The sequence below is a fragment of the Sparassis crispa genome, assembly GCF_003851025.1.
Source record: "Sparassis crispa DNA, contig_000011F, whole genome shotgun sequence".
Lineage (NCBI taxonomy): Eukaryota > Fungi > Basidiomycota > Agaricomycetes > Polyporales > Sparassidaceae > Sparassis > Sparassis crispa.
The window spans coordinates 1-12,543 of NW_020939757.1; the positions used below are offsets into that span (position 1 = coordinate 1).

Below are 12,543 nucleotides of genomic sequence, written 5' to 3' on the forward strand. Positions count from 1 at the left end.
CCACGAGACCATAACACCGACTGCACCATCGAGTGGCACTAGTAGGCAGCCCCAATGTATACAATATCCCCATGAAGTGCCAGCTTTATTGTGCACACAGTGGTCAGTATTGTATTGTACACAAAGTAACCAGATTGTAGACATTATTGTACACATTATAACCAGATTGTGTACATTGTTGTACACATTAGTCACCAGATTGTACATTGTAAATGATATTGTAATTGTAAATAAAGGAGGGCAGATTGTATACAATTACAATTGTACAAAATAAACTGCACCCAGCCAGGATTGAACCCTTGACCTCCTGACACATGCTTACATAAGCACATGTGACATGCACACATCTAACTGAGCCATTTGTCCTTGTTTGTGTTTTAAACTCAATTTTATATAAGGCTATTGCCTCTACTAAAAATGTTATAGTGTTTTGTAAGAACTACTACATTCTACTTATTACTGATGATATAACCATCTACAAATATGTAGTTCATTTTTATTATATCTTTATTACAACATTATCACATTTTTAGTAGAGGCAATAGCCTTATATAGAATTGAGTTTAAAAGACAGATAGAAACCCGGGGGAGAAAGAGGTGCGTTCGGCTTATGTCGTCTCAACGTTGCCGTAAATTCGAGGTGGACTACTCTTCTGAGCTTTCATTGAAGCTATTAAGAGTTCCTGGAACATGTGTATTGCTAGGAACGATGCCATAGGGCAAAGACTACCTTTTCTACTACGCTGCCAATATGATTTCGTCGTGACCAGTTCTGCGGATAATGTTGATCATCGGCTACCACTCTGTTCCTCTCCATTCAGGATGCCGGGTTCAAACAGGCACAATATCTGCTGGGTGAATATTCAATTATTGCTTAAAGTAAGAGAAGGGAATGACACAAATGTCCAGGTCAGGAAGTGTTCCCTCACACTCAGTGGGATGATCTTTGACGATCAAGACATGTCCAGTGCCAGAATGACATGCACATTCCAATGAGGAATTGTCATCATCCAACATGTCTGCAGATAATAGCAAGTAATTCTAGGGCACGAATGATAGTCATGAGTACTAACCTCAACCCTGAGGGCTTCTCTCAGGTGCCGGTGGCTCGTCCAAACTACGAAGCTCAGGCTTCAAGTGCCAACTTGAAGATGACCCTTGTGAAAAGCCTCTGTGCTGCCAGGCTCCTAAAACTATCCGTCGTTATAGTGTTCTCGCTTCTTTATCCCAACATTATGTTTAAAAAAATCATGTGACATATGTTTTGTGAGACTTACCCTTTATATCAAAAATTACCGGATTAGGATGAGCATTAAGAGGAGGTGAACACTATAAGACGGCTGGCCAAACTCGTCATCCGAGAATACGTCGAGTGCGTGCAATCAGTGTTTCCCGCAGAAAATTGCAAGTAAACCCTAGAAGGGGTGTTGTTTTGCACAATGTGGGCAACCCAAATTCGGTATTCACAGTCATGCGCTCACCGTCTCGCATCGTCACAGAGATATAGAAGCAAACAGAATGTAATGTGGTTGTAGTATTGGGTTTAAAGGGTATGCTCTGGGTATACTACACTAAACCAAGCTCCATGTAACCCCGTTCACGTGCTTACCACATTGTTTGTTCCTCCTTCCTATTCTGTCTGTACTGTTTATACAATGTTCGACTTTGTTGCCTCTTCTTTACTCTCCCCCTTATGGCAATGAAGGTATGTACTTGCTATCAGCCTTGCACTGTAGTATTGACTCTCCCCCTTACAGCAACGAAGGTATAGCTTGCACCTGTTCCGTTTCGGTCTGATCTGAGTGAAGCGCACCCACAACTGGGCCCACTTACACTTTTTTTTGAACACTGCACACTCATTCCTTTCACCAACTGCCACGCCCCATCGGCTAGCTTATTCACACCTCGCCAAGCTGTCTGCACCACACTGCTCTCCTTCCGTACCTGATCCCTTAGGTACGTGCTCGAGATCGCGCCTCTCGTGCCTCATTGTACTGCCTCCCATGGACATCGAGTACAACGACAATTGGCATACTGCCTCTGCCCTGTCGTCTCCCACACTCACTCCACTTTCTGAGCTCTCGGACCTTCTAGCCGATGCTCTCGAAGAAGATCCTTCGCTGAGCATTCTGTCCCCTCACAAGTCACTGCAGGACCCTTCTGGTTCACAGTCTCACACACAACAACTGCCGAACCCCTTCAGTTCCCAACCTGACACTGATCTCATAACACCCTCCCTTGCCCCTGCCATTTTGAGTCCAACATCATCGGCCCCATGCTCAATGATCGATCATCAGTGTACCGAGTCTAACTCCTCTGACTCATCTGCAGATCTCCTCGCATACACCCACCCCATCCAATCCAAGATGGACTCCACGAAGACGGGCCACCTGATAGCATCTGTCATGCAGCACTCTATCAAGCAAGCCCCCACCGTCTCCACAGGAAAACTCACTCCCTCTGTCTTACTCCAATGGGAGTCCGCTTGCATCCAATATTTTAAGAAGAAGTCTGTTCCTGACGATGAAAAGGTTTCGCACGTTACAGGTGGGTTCATGGATGAGCTTGTCCACGACTGGTACCTTAGTGACAGTGACACCATCGACGCCCTCAAATGGCCCAATTTCGTTTCGCTCCTGCGAAAGCGTTGGCTCGACAAGAACTGGGAGGACGCCGCCCTCCACCAGCTCATACATCTCCGCCAATGTGACGATGAGCCTTTCAAAGATTGGATCGTCTCCTTGGAGAAACAGAACACTCTCCTCTGTGACAGTCCTCTTCGCATGGACACTGCCACCCTTCGCGCGCACATCTCTGCCAATGCGTGCGAGGAGATCCATCTCGAATGCAACAAACCTGTATACTGTTCCCTCTCTGACTTCAAAGACTGGAAGGATGCCATCACTGCCTTCGACAATGATCGCCTCATGGACCATGCTCGCCGTCTTCACGAACTCGATCATTACTTATGCTCCAACTGTTCTTCCGCTCCCTCCTCCTCCTCATTGGCCAACTGTCCTGCATTTGCATCCAAGACTGCCCCGCCCGGCACTGACTCAAAGCTACGTGCTGTCCTCCCCAAGCTCACCGATTCTGACCACGCCCTCTACGACAAATACGAGGGCTGCTACAAATGCCGCTGCTTCTTCGTCAAGTGCAAGAAGAACAACTGTCTGAACGACTTCCCCGATGCAGCCACCTACCAGCCTCTTACTGCGGCTGCTGGATTTGCTGCTTAGAAGGCCCACAACTCAGGTCGTTCTCATGTCGCTGTGGTCACTGATGGTGACAACATTGACAAACATCTCGTTACCACTGTCAACATTACTCCTGACTCGCCGCTTGCCGCCGCTTCCTGCATCCTCGGCACCAGTGATAATTGGGTCTCAGATGAGTACGTGCTCACTGACCTCACCGTACCCCACCGTGTTTGGTGAGCGATCATACACTCACCTTCTTCTTCCGCCCCTTCTATGCCCATTCCTATGCTAATCGACTGCGGTTCGCCCTCAGTTCTGATTAGAGATGACCTTGTCAAACACTGTCAATGCGTGCTCCATGGTCGATAAATGCTTAGATTGCAACATACTTGAGGAACCTTCTCCTCCTTCCCCCCCCTTGCACAGCATTCCCCCGCTGCCCGACGTCATGATGAGGATGAAGCTGCACACCTTAATGCCCAGTTTCATCTCTCTCAACACCAGGATCTCATGCAAGACCTTCTTCTCAATCACACTCCTCTGCCTGAAACAGCTTCGCCACATATGCTGTCGCCCACTGTTATTGCAGCAGTGCACTCCAAGGTCGAAGACCTCGCTTACCTCGAAACTCTTTCTCGCGAGAATGTCGACATGAAGACGCACTTCGCAGATCTTTTTCCAGATGACATTCCACATATCGACGAACTCCCAACTGATGTGTACTATCACTTCCGTCTCAAGGACCCTAACCTTGTAATAGCTTGACGACAATATGAATGCCCTAAAAAGTATCGTGAATCCTGGAAGATTCTCTTACAACTGCACCTCGACACCGGACATATGTGTCCATCCTCCTCCCCATACTCCTCTCCTTGCTTCCTCATTCCAAAGGCTGACCCTACCGCTCTCTCTCACTGGGTCAACGACTACCGTATCCTCAATGCCAATACCATCCCTGACGTCCATCCCCTCCCTAGCATCCAAGAAATCCTGTCTGACTGCGGCCGCGGAAAGATTTGGGGTAAGCTTGACATGACTAACTCTTTTTTCCAGACCCGCGTCCATCCGGATGATGTCCTGTACACTGCAGTAGTGACCCCATTTGGTCTCTATAAGTGGACGGTCATGCCCCAAGGTTGTCGGAATGCACCAGCAACACACCAATGTCGTATGTTCACTGCCCTTCGCCCTTATATCGGCTTGATTTGTCATGTGTATCTCGATGATATTATTATCTGGTCGAACTCTTTGGACGAACACCACTGCAATGTTAAAACTATCCTGTCCGTGTTGTGCTCACATCATCTCTACTTCTCACGGAAGAAGACTGACCTTTTCTGCCTAGAACTATGCTTTCTCGGTCACCACATCTCTCATGCTGGTGTGGAAGCGGATGACTCTAAAGTCGACAAAATCCTATCTTGGCCTGTTCCTTCTTCTGCTTCTGATGTCCGCTCCTTTCTGGGTCTCATCAAATACATCTCTAACTTCTTGCCTGCCCTCTCACAATTCACATGTATCCTTAACACGCTCACCACAAAGGAAGCCGAACACAACTTCCATTGGTCTTCGACACACCAAGATGCGTTCACCGCGATCAAGTCACTCGTCGTCAGCCGTGAACGCCTTATGGTCATTGACCATCAGAACATGGGTGACAACAAGATTTTTGTTTGCTCTGATGCGAGTGATTGGTGCACCGGTGCCATCCCCTCATTTGGCCCCACCCTGGAATCTGCTTGTCCTGTCGCCTTTGACTCCATGCAATTGAAAGGCCCCGAACTCAACTACCCTGTCCACGAGAAGGAGCTCCTCACCATCGTGCATGCTCTCAAGAAGTGGCATGTGAATTTGATTGGTGTGCCTTTCAGTGTATACACTGACCATCACACTCTCAAGAATTTTACCTTCCAGAAGAACCTATCTTGGCACCAGGCACGATGGCAGGAGTTCCTCACTCAATACAATTTCAACATCGTTTACCTCCACAGTGAAGATAACACAGTAGCTGACTCTCACTCCCGGCTCCCACCTCCCCTTGCCCCGCTTGCCCCTGAACTCACCCCGATTCACCCTGCGACAATTGCATCCCTCCCCCTCTTTTGGTGTGCTGCTCGTGGTCTGAGTTCCATCCAGGTGCCCCCACTCATCCCTCCTTGTGACATCTTCACACATGTGGCAACAACGCATCTATGTGTGGCAACTGACCCCGACTGGCTCACACGGATCCGTACTGGATATCGCGAGGATAAGTGGTGCTCACACCTGCTCCGTGACCTCGCACACACTGTTACAAAGCTCCTCTCTGAGGAACGCGCAGACGACTTCCACCTCTACCTTTACCGATCATATGACAATGACATCACAGTGCCTAGACTGACCATGTGATAATGACATCACTGACCACATGACCATGATGTCACCATGGTCATCACCCTTATCTATCCGGCACGGATCTACCTGATCATCTGACGATGTGCGCCTTGTGCGCAAGGCTTGGATCCTCTTCCTATCACACATACGACAAAGGCATGTTTGCCTCACCTTTGCCTTACTCTTACGATACAGATACCGAACCTCATGAGCATGGCCCTAGACCCTGATACATGCGCTAGATGCACGACAACCTCGCTGCTGCCTTGTCTTTGCAGCACGACCTTATTCCCATATGGACAGATTGTCTCTCATGCAGAGTCATCACTGACTCAGCATTCTCATGACCGTGGGACAGGCGTACGAACCCTGTGCCCTTGTATTGATACCAATGGACCAATCGTAGTTCTAGTATTACAGGTAGATGGACGCCTGTACTTGTATATAAGACCAACAGGACAAGCTGGAGTCCCCATCTTGTCCTGGTTACACATCAACCAGTTTTACCATCTACATCTGTGCGACAGATCGACCTTGGTCTGCAGACAGCGGCCAAGCATTCATAAGACTGCTCCACTGGGCCGACCTCTGGTCATCGCTATGACTGGAGGTTGGACCCCTCACAATTGACTTGAGCCCTTGCGAAGGCCTAGTCACTGGACAATGAACCAGATGTACAGTGGCACGACTGGCCCCCGTGACACACACTGACTCCATAGACTCCGCTGCTGAACTTTTCAATGCTGGCAAACTTGATGGTCTACGATCTGCTGGTATCGCAGTTAACAACTGCCTTCTATACGTAGGTGATTGCCTCATCATTCCTCGTGTCACTGACATCCGCAAGGGCCTTTTCCGCCTCGCACATGACTCCCTCGGACATTTCAGTTTTGACAAATCTTACGCTCATCTCCGCACTGCCTACTACTGGCCCAACATGCGTAAGGAACTCAAACACCTTTATGTCCCCGCCTGCGGTGAGTGTCAGCGTAATAAGTCACTGATGCGGAAGCCTGTCAGTCCTCTCCACCCTCTCCCTGTTCCAGACCATCATTGTGACAGTGTCACCATTGACTTCATCGGGCCCCTCCCGGAGGATGACAGCTTTAACTGCATCGTCACCATGATGGACCGCCTAGGTAGCGATATCCGTCTTGCGCCAACTTGAACAGATATTTCCGCTGAGGATTTCGCCATTCTCTTCTTTGAGAAGTGGTACTGCGAGAACGGCCTCCCTCTCGATATCATCTCTGACTGCGACCATCTTTTCATCAGCCCCTTCTGAAAGGCTCTACACAAACTATCCGGTATCAAGCTTTGCATGTCCACATCCTACCACCCAGAAACCGACAGTTCCAGTGAATGTTCCAACAAGGCCGTCATCCAGATGTTACGGTACCACGTTGCTCGGAATCAATGTGATTAGGTACGTGCACTACCTCTTGTCCATTTTCAGCTCGTTAATTCTGAAAACACTTCGACTGGTTTCACACCTTTCCACCTTAATCATGGCTGCATGGATGGAATTATTCCCCCCATCACTGACACTGCCGTCGAGACCATCTCCACAGATTTTGGACTTGACGCTGCCCATGCTGCGGACCTCCTCAACCACATGGAGCTGGATACTCTCGAAGCACGTGACAACCTCATTCTTGCAAAGTCCAACCAGACGCTCGCCGCGAATTCCTCATGCTCTCCCGAGATCGTCTACATCAGGAAAACCCAACTTTCTCTTATGGACTTATTTAGACTTTCAGGTCCGAGAACCCTTATTTAAGGCCATAAGTGTTCAAGTAAGTCAAATTTCAGACACTCAGGGAATATGCCTTGGGCCCTTTTTGTCCTTATATCCTTAAATAAGGACCATAAGTCCATTTAAGTTATTTAAGTGTCCTTTTAAGGAAAAGTGGGGTTTTCCTGATGTACTCTGTTGGCGACCGCATCCTTCTTTCCACTTTCCATCATCGGTGCGATTACATGCAACGTGGCGACAACTGTGTTGCCAAATTTATGGTTCATTACGACGGACCTTACACCATTACTGACTCCTACCCCGAGTTCTCCGCTTACACTCTTGATTTACCACCACACATGTCTATCTTTCCAACCTTCCACTCCTCTCTCTTGCGTCCTTTCCTTACTAACGATGCCGCCCTTTTCCCATCTCGCCAGCTCGCTCAACCTGGTCCCATCATCATGCCCGACGGCCAGGAAGAGTGGCTTGTTGATCACATACTTGAACGCTGCTGCCACAGTCGCAGCTGGTGTTACCTCGTACGATGGACTGGTTATGGACCCGAATCTGATACTTGGCTACCCGGCTCTGACGTTGCGGACCTCCAAGCACTCGACACGTTCCTTCAAGAACAAGACCTAATGACATAAGTCGCCTCCAAGTCCACTGGCGCTCAATATGCTCTGCTCAAGGACCTTCCCTTCCCGCTTGTTTCTACGACCCTCACTTTCAACATTCTTCTTTCCTTTCCTTCCTCCTACCTTACTTCCACTTCCTTCCCCATGCCAATTTTTTCGGGTTGGTGAGAGTGTAACCCCGTTCACATGCTTACCACATTGTTTGTTCCTCCTTCCTATTCTGTCCGTACTGTTTATACGATGTTCAACTTCATTGCCTCTTCTTTACTCTCCTCCTTATGGCAATGAAGGTATGTACTTGCTATCAGCCTTGCACTGTAGTATTGACTCTCCCCCTTACAGCAATGAAGGTATAGCTTGCACCTGTTCCGTTCCGGCCTGATCTGAGTGAAGCGCACCCACAACCGGGCTTGCTTACACTCCACCAGAAATGTAAAGGGCTGTGGATAATTACCTGCTCCTCAGTTCCTGCAAGAATCAGAGCACTCAGTGATTTGTGATTTAAAGCAGTGCTGTTTCTGTTGCTCAATCATCCTGCAACTGTGCAACAACGGCGAGCGCATGATGAGCACTACGCAAACACCGAATTCGGGTTGCCCACATTGTGCAAAACAACACCCACCCTAGGGTTTACTCACAATTTCCTGCGGGAAACACTGATTGCGCGCGCTCAGCGTGTTCTCGGATGACGAGTTTGGCCAGCCATCTTATAGCATTCACCTCCTCTTAATGCTCGTCCTAATCCGGTAATTTTCGATATAAAGGGTAAGTCTCACAAAACATATGTCACATGATTTTTTAAACATAATGTTGGGATAAAGGAGCGAGAACGCTATAACGACGGATGGTTTTAGGAGCCTGCTGTGCTGCCCGAAAACGCAGGAAGTAGCCGGTGGGCAATATATTAGCCGCGAAGGGAGGGAGTGGGTGGGCCTGTAAAGAGTAATAGTTGTAGTCTTTTGTATGAGGACTGCCTCCACTGAGTGGCAGTATATCTCACTATCTAGATTCTTTAAAATTGTGGTGTGGGTGTGGCTAATTGCAGCTCCGTTCCATCTCTTGACGTCATCGTATGGGAAGAGCTGTTGCAATAGTGCAATTCCAACATAGTGCAATTGCAATATATTTCGTAGTCTTGTTTGAAGTCGACAGTAAGAAAATCGCGGAGCGCGCAGCGCAGAGCGATTTACTTGTTATTATGAGATATTCGGAGTCCCGACCTACCTACCATGTGTCACTTGTGTTACCGTGACAGGCTTGACGTCCACGTGATTTGGGTAAGCGTCGCGCGGTACGCGTCTTCGTCTCGACGCTGGTCGTTCCTTCGAACCGCTGAGTGCTATAAGGTTTGACCCTATATCTGCTAAAGTGGCGACAAACCACTGTTACTGGCGTATACAAACGCATCTACTTCGCTGAAAAGTTTGTCGGAAGTGAAACTTGGGCTGGACCTCACGAAGGCTGGAAATTGCAACATCCAGTGTTGCTTCGTTAAAGCTACAGACGCGCCAACTTTTCCAGGCCGGAGTAGGCGAGCTCAGTGGACTGTACGTACTCCAGATAGTCCATATTTTGACATCTAAGAACATACAGATTCGGTGTTGCACACCTCACCCTCTAGTCAATTCTGAGGAATATTGGAAGAGAATGGATGCTCAGCGGCGCTCTCCTTCGCCTCATTCGCCTGGGCCATTACCTATCCGTCGTCTCCAAGAGTCCGTCATCAATCGTATAGCTGCAGGAGAAGTACGCGAGCAGACTGATTACTCGCTTTCTGGCAAGTTGATCTATAGGCCGAGTGCAGATCATACACAGGCCCGCGTCCGCGCTCAAGGAGCTCATTGAGAACAGCCTCGACGCAGGCTCCACCTCGATAAGAATCACTGTCAAAGATGGAGGGATGAAACTCTTGCAGATCCAGGACAATGGCTGTGGTATTCGTGTCGGTGTCTCTTCGCCCCTTTTACGTGTTGTGACGCTCACTTTTCTGGGATCTGCAGAAAGATGACCTCCCGTTATTGGCGGAACGCTTCACGACCTCGAAGCTGTCGTCGTTCGCGGATCTGTCCCACCTGACGACGTACGGCTTCCGTGGGGAGGCACTGGCTTCCATCTCTTATGTCTCCCACCTTAGCGTTATCACAAAAACCAAAGCCGACCCTTGCGCGTGGAAGTGAGTAATATCGTCTCTGCGATTCTCGTGCACTTTACATCGTTTATATCAGAGCACATTATGCCGATGGATCTCTGACACCGGCAAGGGCGGGAACCACGTTAGATCCCAAACCGTGCGCCGGCAATGACGGCACAGCCATCACCGTATGTCTTCTCCGTACAATTTTCATCTAGTTACGCAATGATTCGAGCATGCCTCAGGTAGAAGACCTATTCCACAACACTCCGACCCGCCTGTCAGCGCTGCGCAGCTCCTCGGAAGAGTACGCCCGCATTCTCGACGTCGTTACCAAGTACGCCGTACATAATCCGCACGTCTCCTTCACATGTAAAAAGGTAGGTTTCCTCAACAGAGAGCTGCAGCAGTAGAGTATGTGTTACTAAAGTCCTCCAGGCAGGATCGCCTACGCCCGAGGTGTCAACTCCGTCGGGATCGACGACGAAGCAAGCCATTCGCCTGCTCTATGGCCAGACCATCGCGAAAGACCTGCTGGATGTTACTGTATCTTCATCATCCGCTGCTGACGCCGCAGAAGAAACCTCTGATGCCAACGACAAAGAAGAACCGAGTGGGGGCTCTTGGTCCGCCGAAGCGCACTTCACAAATGCCCACTACCAGGCGAAGAAGACGGTACTCCTGCTCTTTATCAACCGTAAGCGCAGATTCCCTGTATCACCCTTACTACCACCCGGAGCTGATTGCACACAGATCGCCTCGTCGAGTCCTCGCGGATCAAGAAGGCGGTAGAAGCGGTGTACAATGGCGTTCTTCCAAAGGGTTCGTCTCCTTTCGTGTACCTGAGGTACGCTCGTGCGTGACTGTTTTGGTGTGGTTCGTAGCTGACCACGAGGACAGCTTACAGATCGACCCACGGGCGGTTGACGTCAACGTCCACCCAACGAAGCGCGAGGTACACTTCCTGGACGAGGATGCCATCATTGACCGCATTTCGGATGCGCTCCAGGGCGCGCTCGTCGGACAGAGTCAATCGCGCGTGTTCGAGTACCAGGTAGATCATTTGACGTCTTCTACTGACTTCGCTGATGGTAGGTTGCTGCAGACGTTACTGACGGGAGGCGTGGCTGAGCTTCCCAGGGGTAACGGCAAGGGCAAGGGCAAAGCACGGGAGATGGACATCGACGAAGAGCAAAGGGAACAGCCAAAGAGCGCAGACGAGGACGAGTCGTACTCCGGTCCAACGCGTAAGCCATGCATATACTCCGCCGCATCGGCTGATTTTCATTCTGAAAACCAGCCACCCAATTGAAGAAAAAGACTCTGTCCCAACACAAAGTTCGCACCTCAATGCAAGACCGCACGCTCGACTCGATGTTTCCCGTCCTCAACCAATCGCAGCAAGCCAACAGCCCTGCGGCGCCTTCCCCAGTTGCACAGACACCTAAAACTCGCGAGATCAAGGAGTCGCAGTGCTTCCTCGGATCGGTCAAGAGGCTACGGCAGGATCTGTTCAAGGGACAGCACCGCGGTGCGTCGCCTCACGACCCACAGTCACTTATCCACCTCACGCTCTGTGTTTGTGGCAGGCCTCACCGAGATCATCGAGAAACACACGTTCGTCGGTATAGTCGACCTGGACCGCTGTTTGTCGCTTATTCAGCACTCCACGAAGCTCTACCTCGTCAATCACGGCGCTCTCGCGTACGTCCCTTCCTTGCCCACGCACGAATCCTGACAACAGTGCAATGTAGGGAAGAACTTTTCTACCAGCTCGGGCTCCGCCAATTTGGCAACTACAGTCGCATCAGGCTCGACCCCCCACCAGATCTGCGGACACTTGTAGCACTTGCGGTTGACGTGGAAGAGGGCGTGAAGCACAGTACCCTGAGCAAATCGGAGATCGTCGACGTATGTCTTACACTCATTCTTCGACTGGCTTGACTTCGTAATTTCTCGGCTCTGTAGTGCATTGTTAATATCTTGACTGAGAAGCGCGAGATGCTCGAGGAGTACTTCTCGTTATCGATCAGCGACGAAGGGACGGTTAAGACCTTACCGATCTTGTTGCGCGACTACACACCCAATCTTGACAAGCTGCCCCTGTTCTTGATGCGACTGGCTCCACAGGTGAGTCCTCACTTGTCTGTCATGATATTGATCCTCACGTCCGTGAGCAGGTGAACTGGACGTCCGAAATGGAGTGCTTTGAGACATTCCTCCGAGAGCTGGCGTTTTTCTACGTACCCGAGCCGCTCGTGCCTGAAGCCGACGTGGAGCAAGAGGAGGAGGAAAAGACACAAGAGAAGGCGGTCAAGTGGCAGATTCAGCACGTTCTCTTCCCTGCCATGGCGCGCTACCTTGCGCCGCCCAAATCGTTGTTAGATCGGGATGTCGTCCAGGTCGCGAATTTGCCGGACCTGTATCGCGTCTTTGAGCGATGTTAGCACAGGCTACCGATAC

The 12,543-nt window shown here is 49.9% G+C and overlaps 5 protein-coding genes across 5 annotated transcripts; all 5 read left to right on the forward strand.

Moving 5' to 3' along the window:
• Positions 1 to 2,003: 2,003 nt before the first annotated feature.
• On the forward strand, positions 2,004 to 3,239 carry SCP_1100010 (hypothetical protein; the record flags this gene model as incomplete). Its single annotated transcript, XM_027762438.1, has 1 exon — positions 2,004 to 3,239. One exon carries the CDS (start codon positions 2,004 to 2,006, stop codon positions 3,237 to 3,239), a length of 1,236 nt encoding a protein of 411 aa, XP_027618239.1.
• A 471-nt stretch (positions 3,240 to 3,710) lies between these two features.
• SCP_1100020 (hypothetical protein) lies at positions 3,711 to 3,965 on the forward strand (the record flags this gene model as incomplete). Its single annotated transcript, XM_027762439.1, has 1 exon — positions 3,711 to 3,965. The coding sequence occupies one exon, from the start codon at positions 3,711 to 3,713 to the stop codon at positions 3,963 to 3,965; it is 255 nt and encodes an 84-aa protein (XP_027618240.1).
• A 75-nt stretch (positions 3,966 to 4,040) lies between these two features.
• On the forward strand, positions 4,041 to 5,588 carry SCP_1100030 (Transposon Tf2-12 polyprotein; the record flags this gene model as incomplete). The annotated part of the gene is made up of 1 exon (XM_027762440.1): positions 4,041 to 5,588. The coding sequence occupies one exon, from the start codon at positions 4,041 to 4,043 to the stop codon at positions 5,586 to 5,588; it is 1,548 nt and encodes a 515-aa protein (XP_027618241.1).
• Positions 5,589 to 7,722: 2,134 nt separating this feature from the next.
• Positions 7,723 to 7,953, forward strand: SCP_1100040 (hypothetical protein; the record flags this gene model as incomplete). Its single annotated transcript, XM_027762441.1, has 1 exon — positions 7,723 to 7,953. One exon carries the CDS (start codon positions 7,723 to 7,725, stop codon positions 7,951 to 7,953), a length of 231 nt encoding a protein of 76 aa, XP_027618242.1.
• Positions 7,954 to 9,596: 1,643 nt separating this feature from the next.
• Positions 9,597 to 12,527, forward strand: SCP_1100050 (Putative MutL protein homolog; the record flags this gene model as incomplete). Its single annotated transcript, XM_027762442.1, has 14 exons — positions 9,597 to 9,695; positions 9,754 to 9,891; positions 9,950 to 10,122; positions 10,175 to 10,268; positions 10,326 to 10,460; positions 10,519 to 10,777; positions 10,834 to 10,927; positions 10,981 to 11,134; positions 11,186 to 11,327; positions 11,381 to 11,611; positions 11,670 to 11,784; positions 11,835 to 11,991; positions 12,049 to 12,210; positions 12,261 to 12,527. The coding sequence occupies 14 exons, from the start codon at positions 9,597 to 9,599 to the stop codon at positions 12,525 to 12,527; spliced, it is 2,220 nt and encodes a 739-aa protein (XP_027618243.1).
• Positions 12,528 to 12,543: the final 16 nt, after the last annotated feature.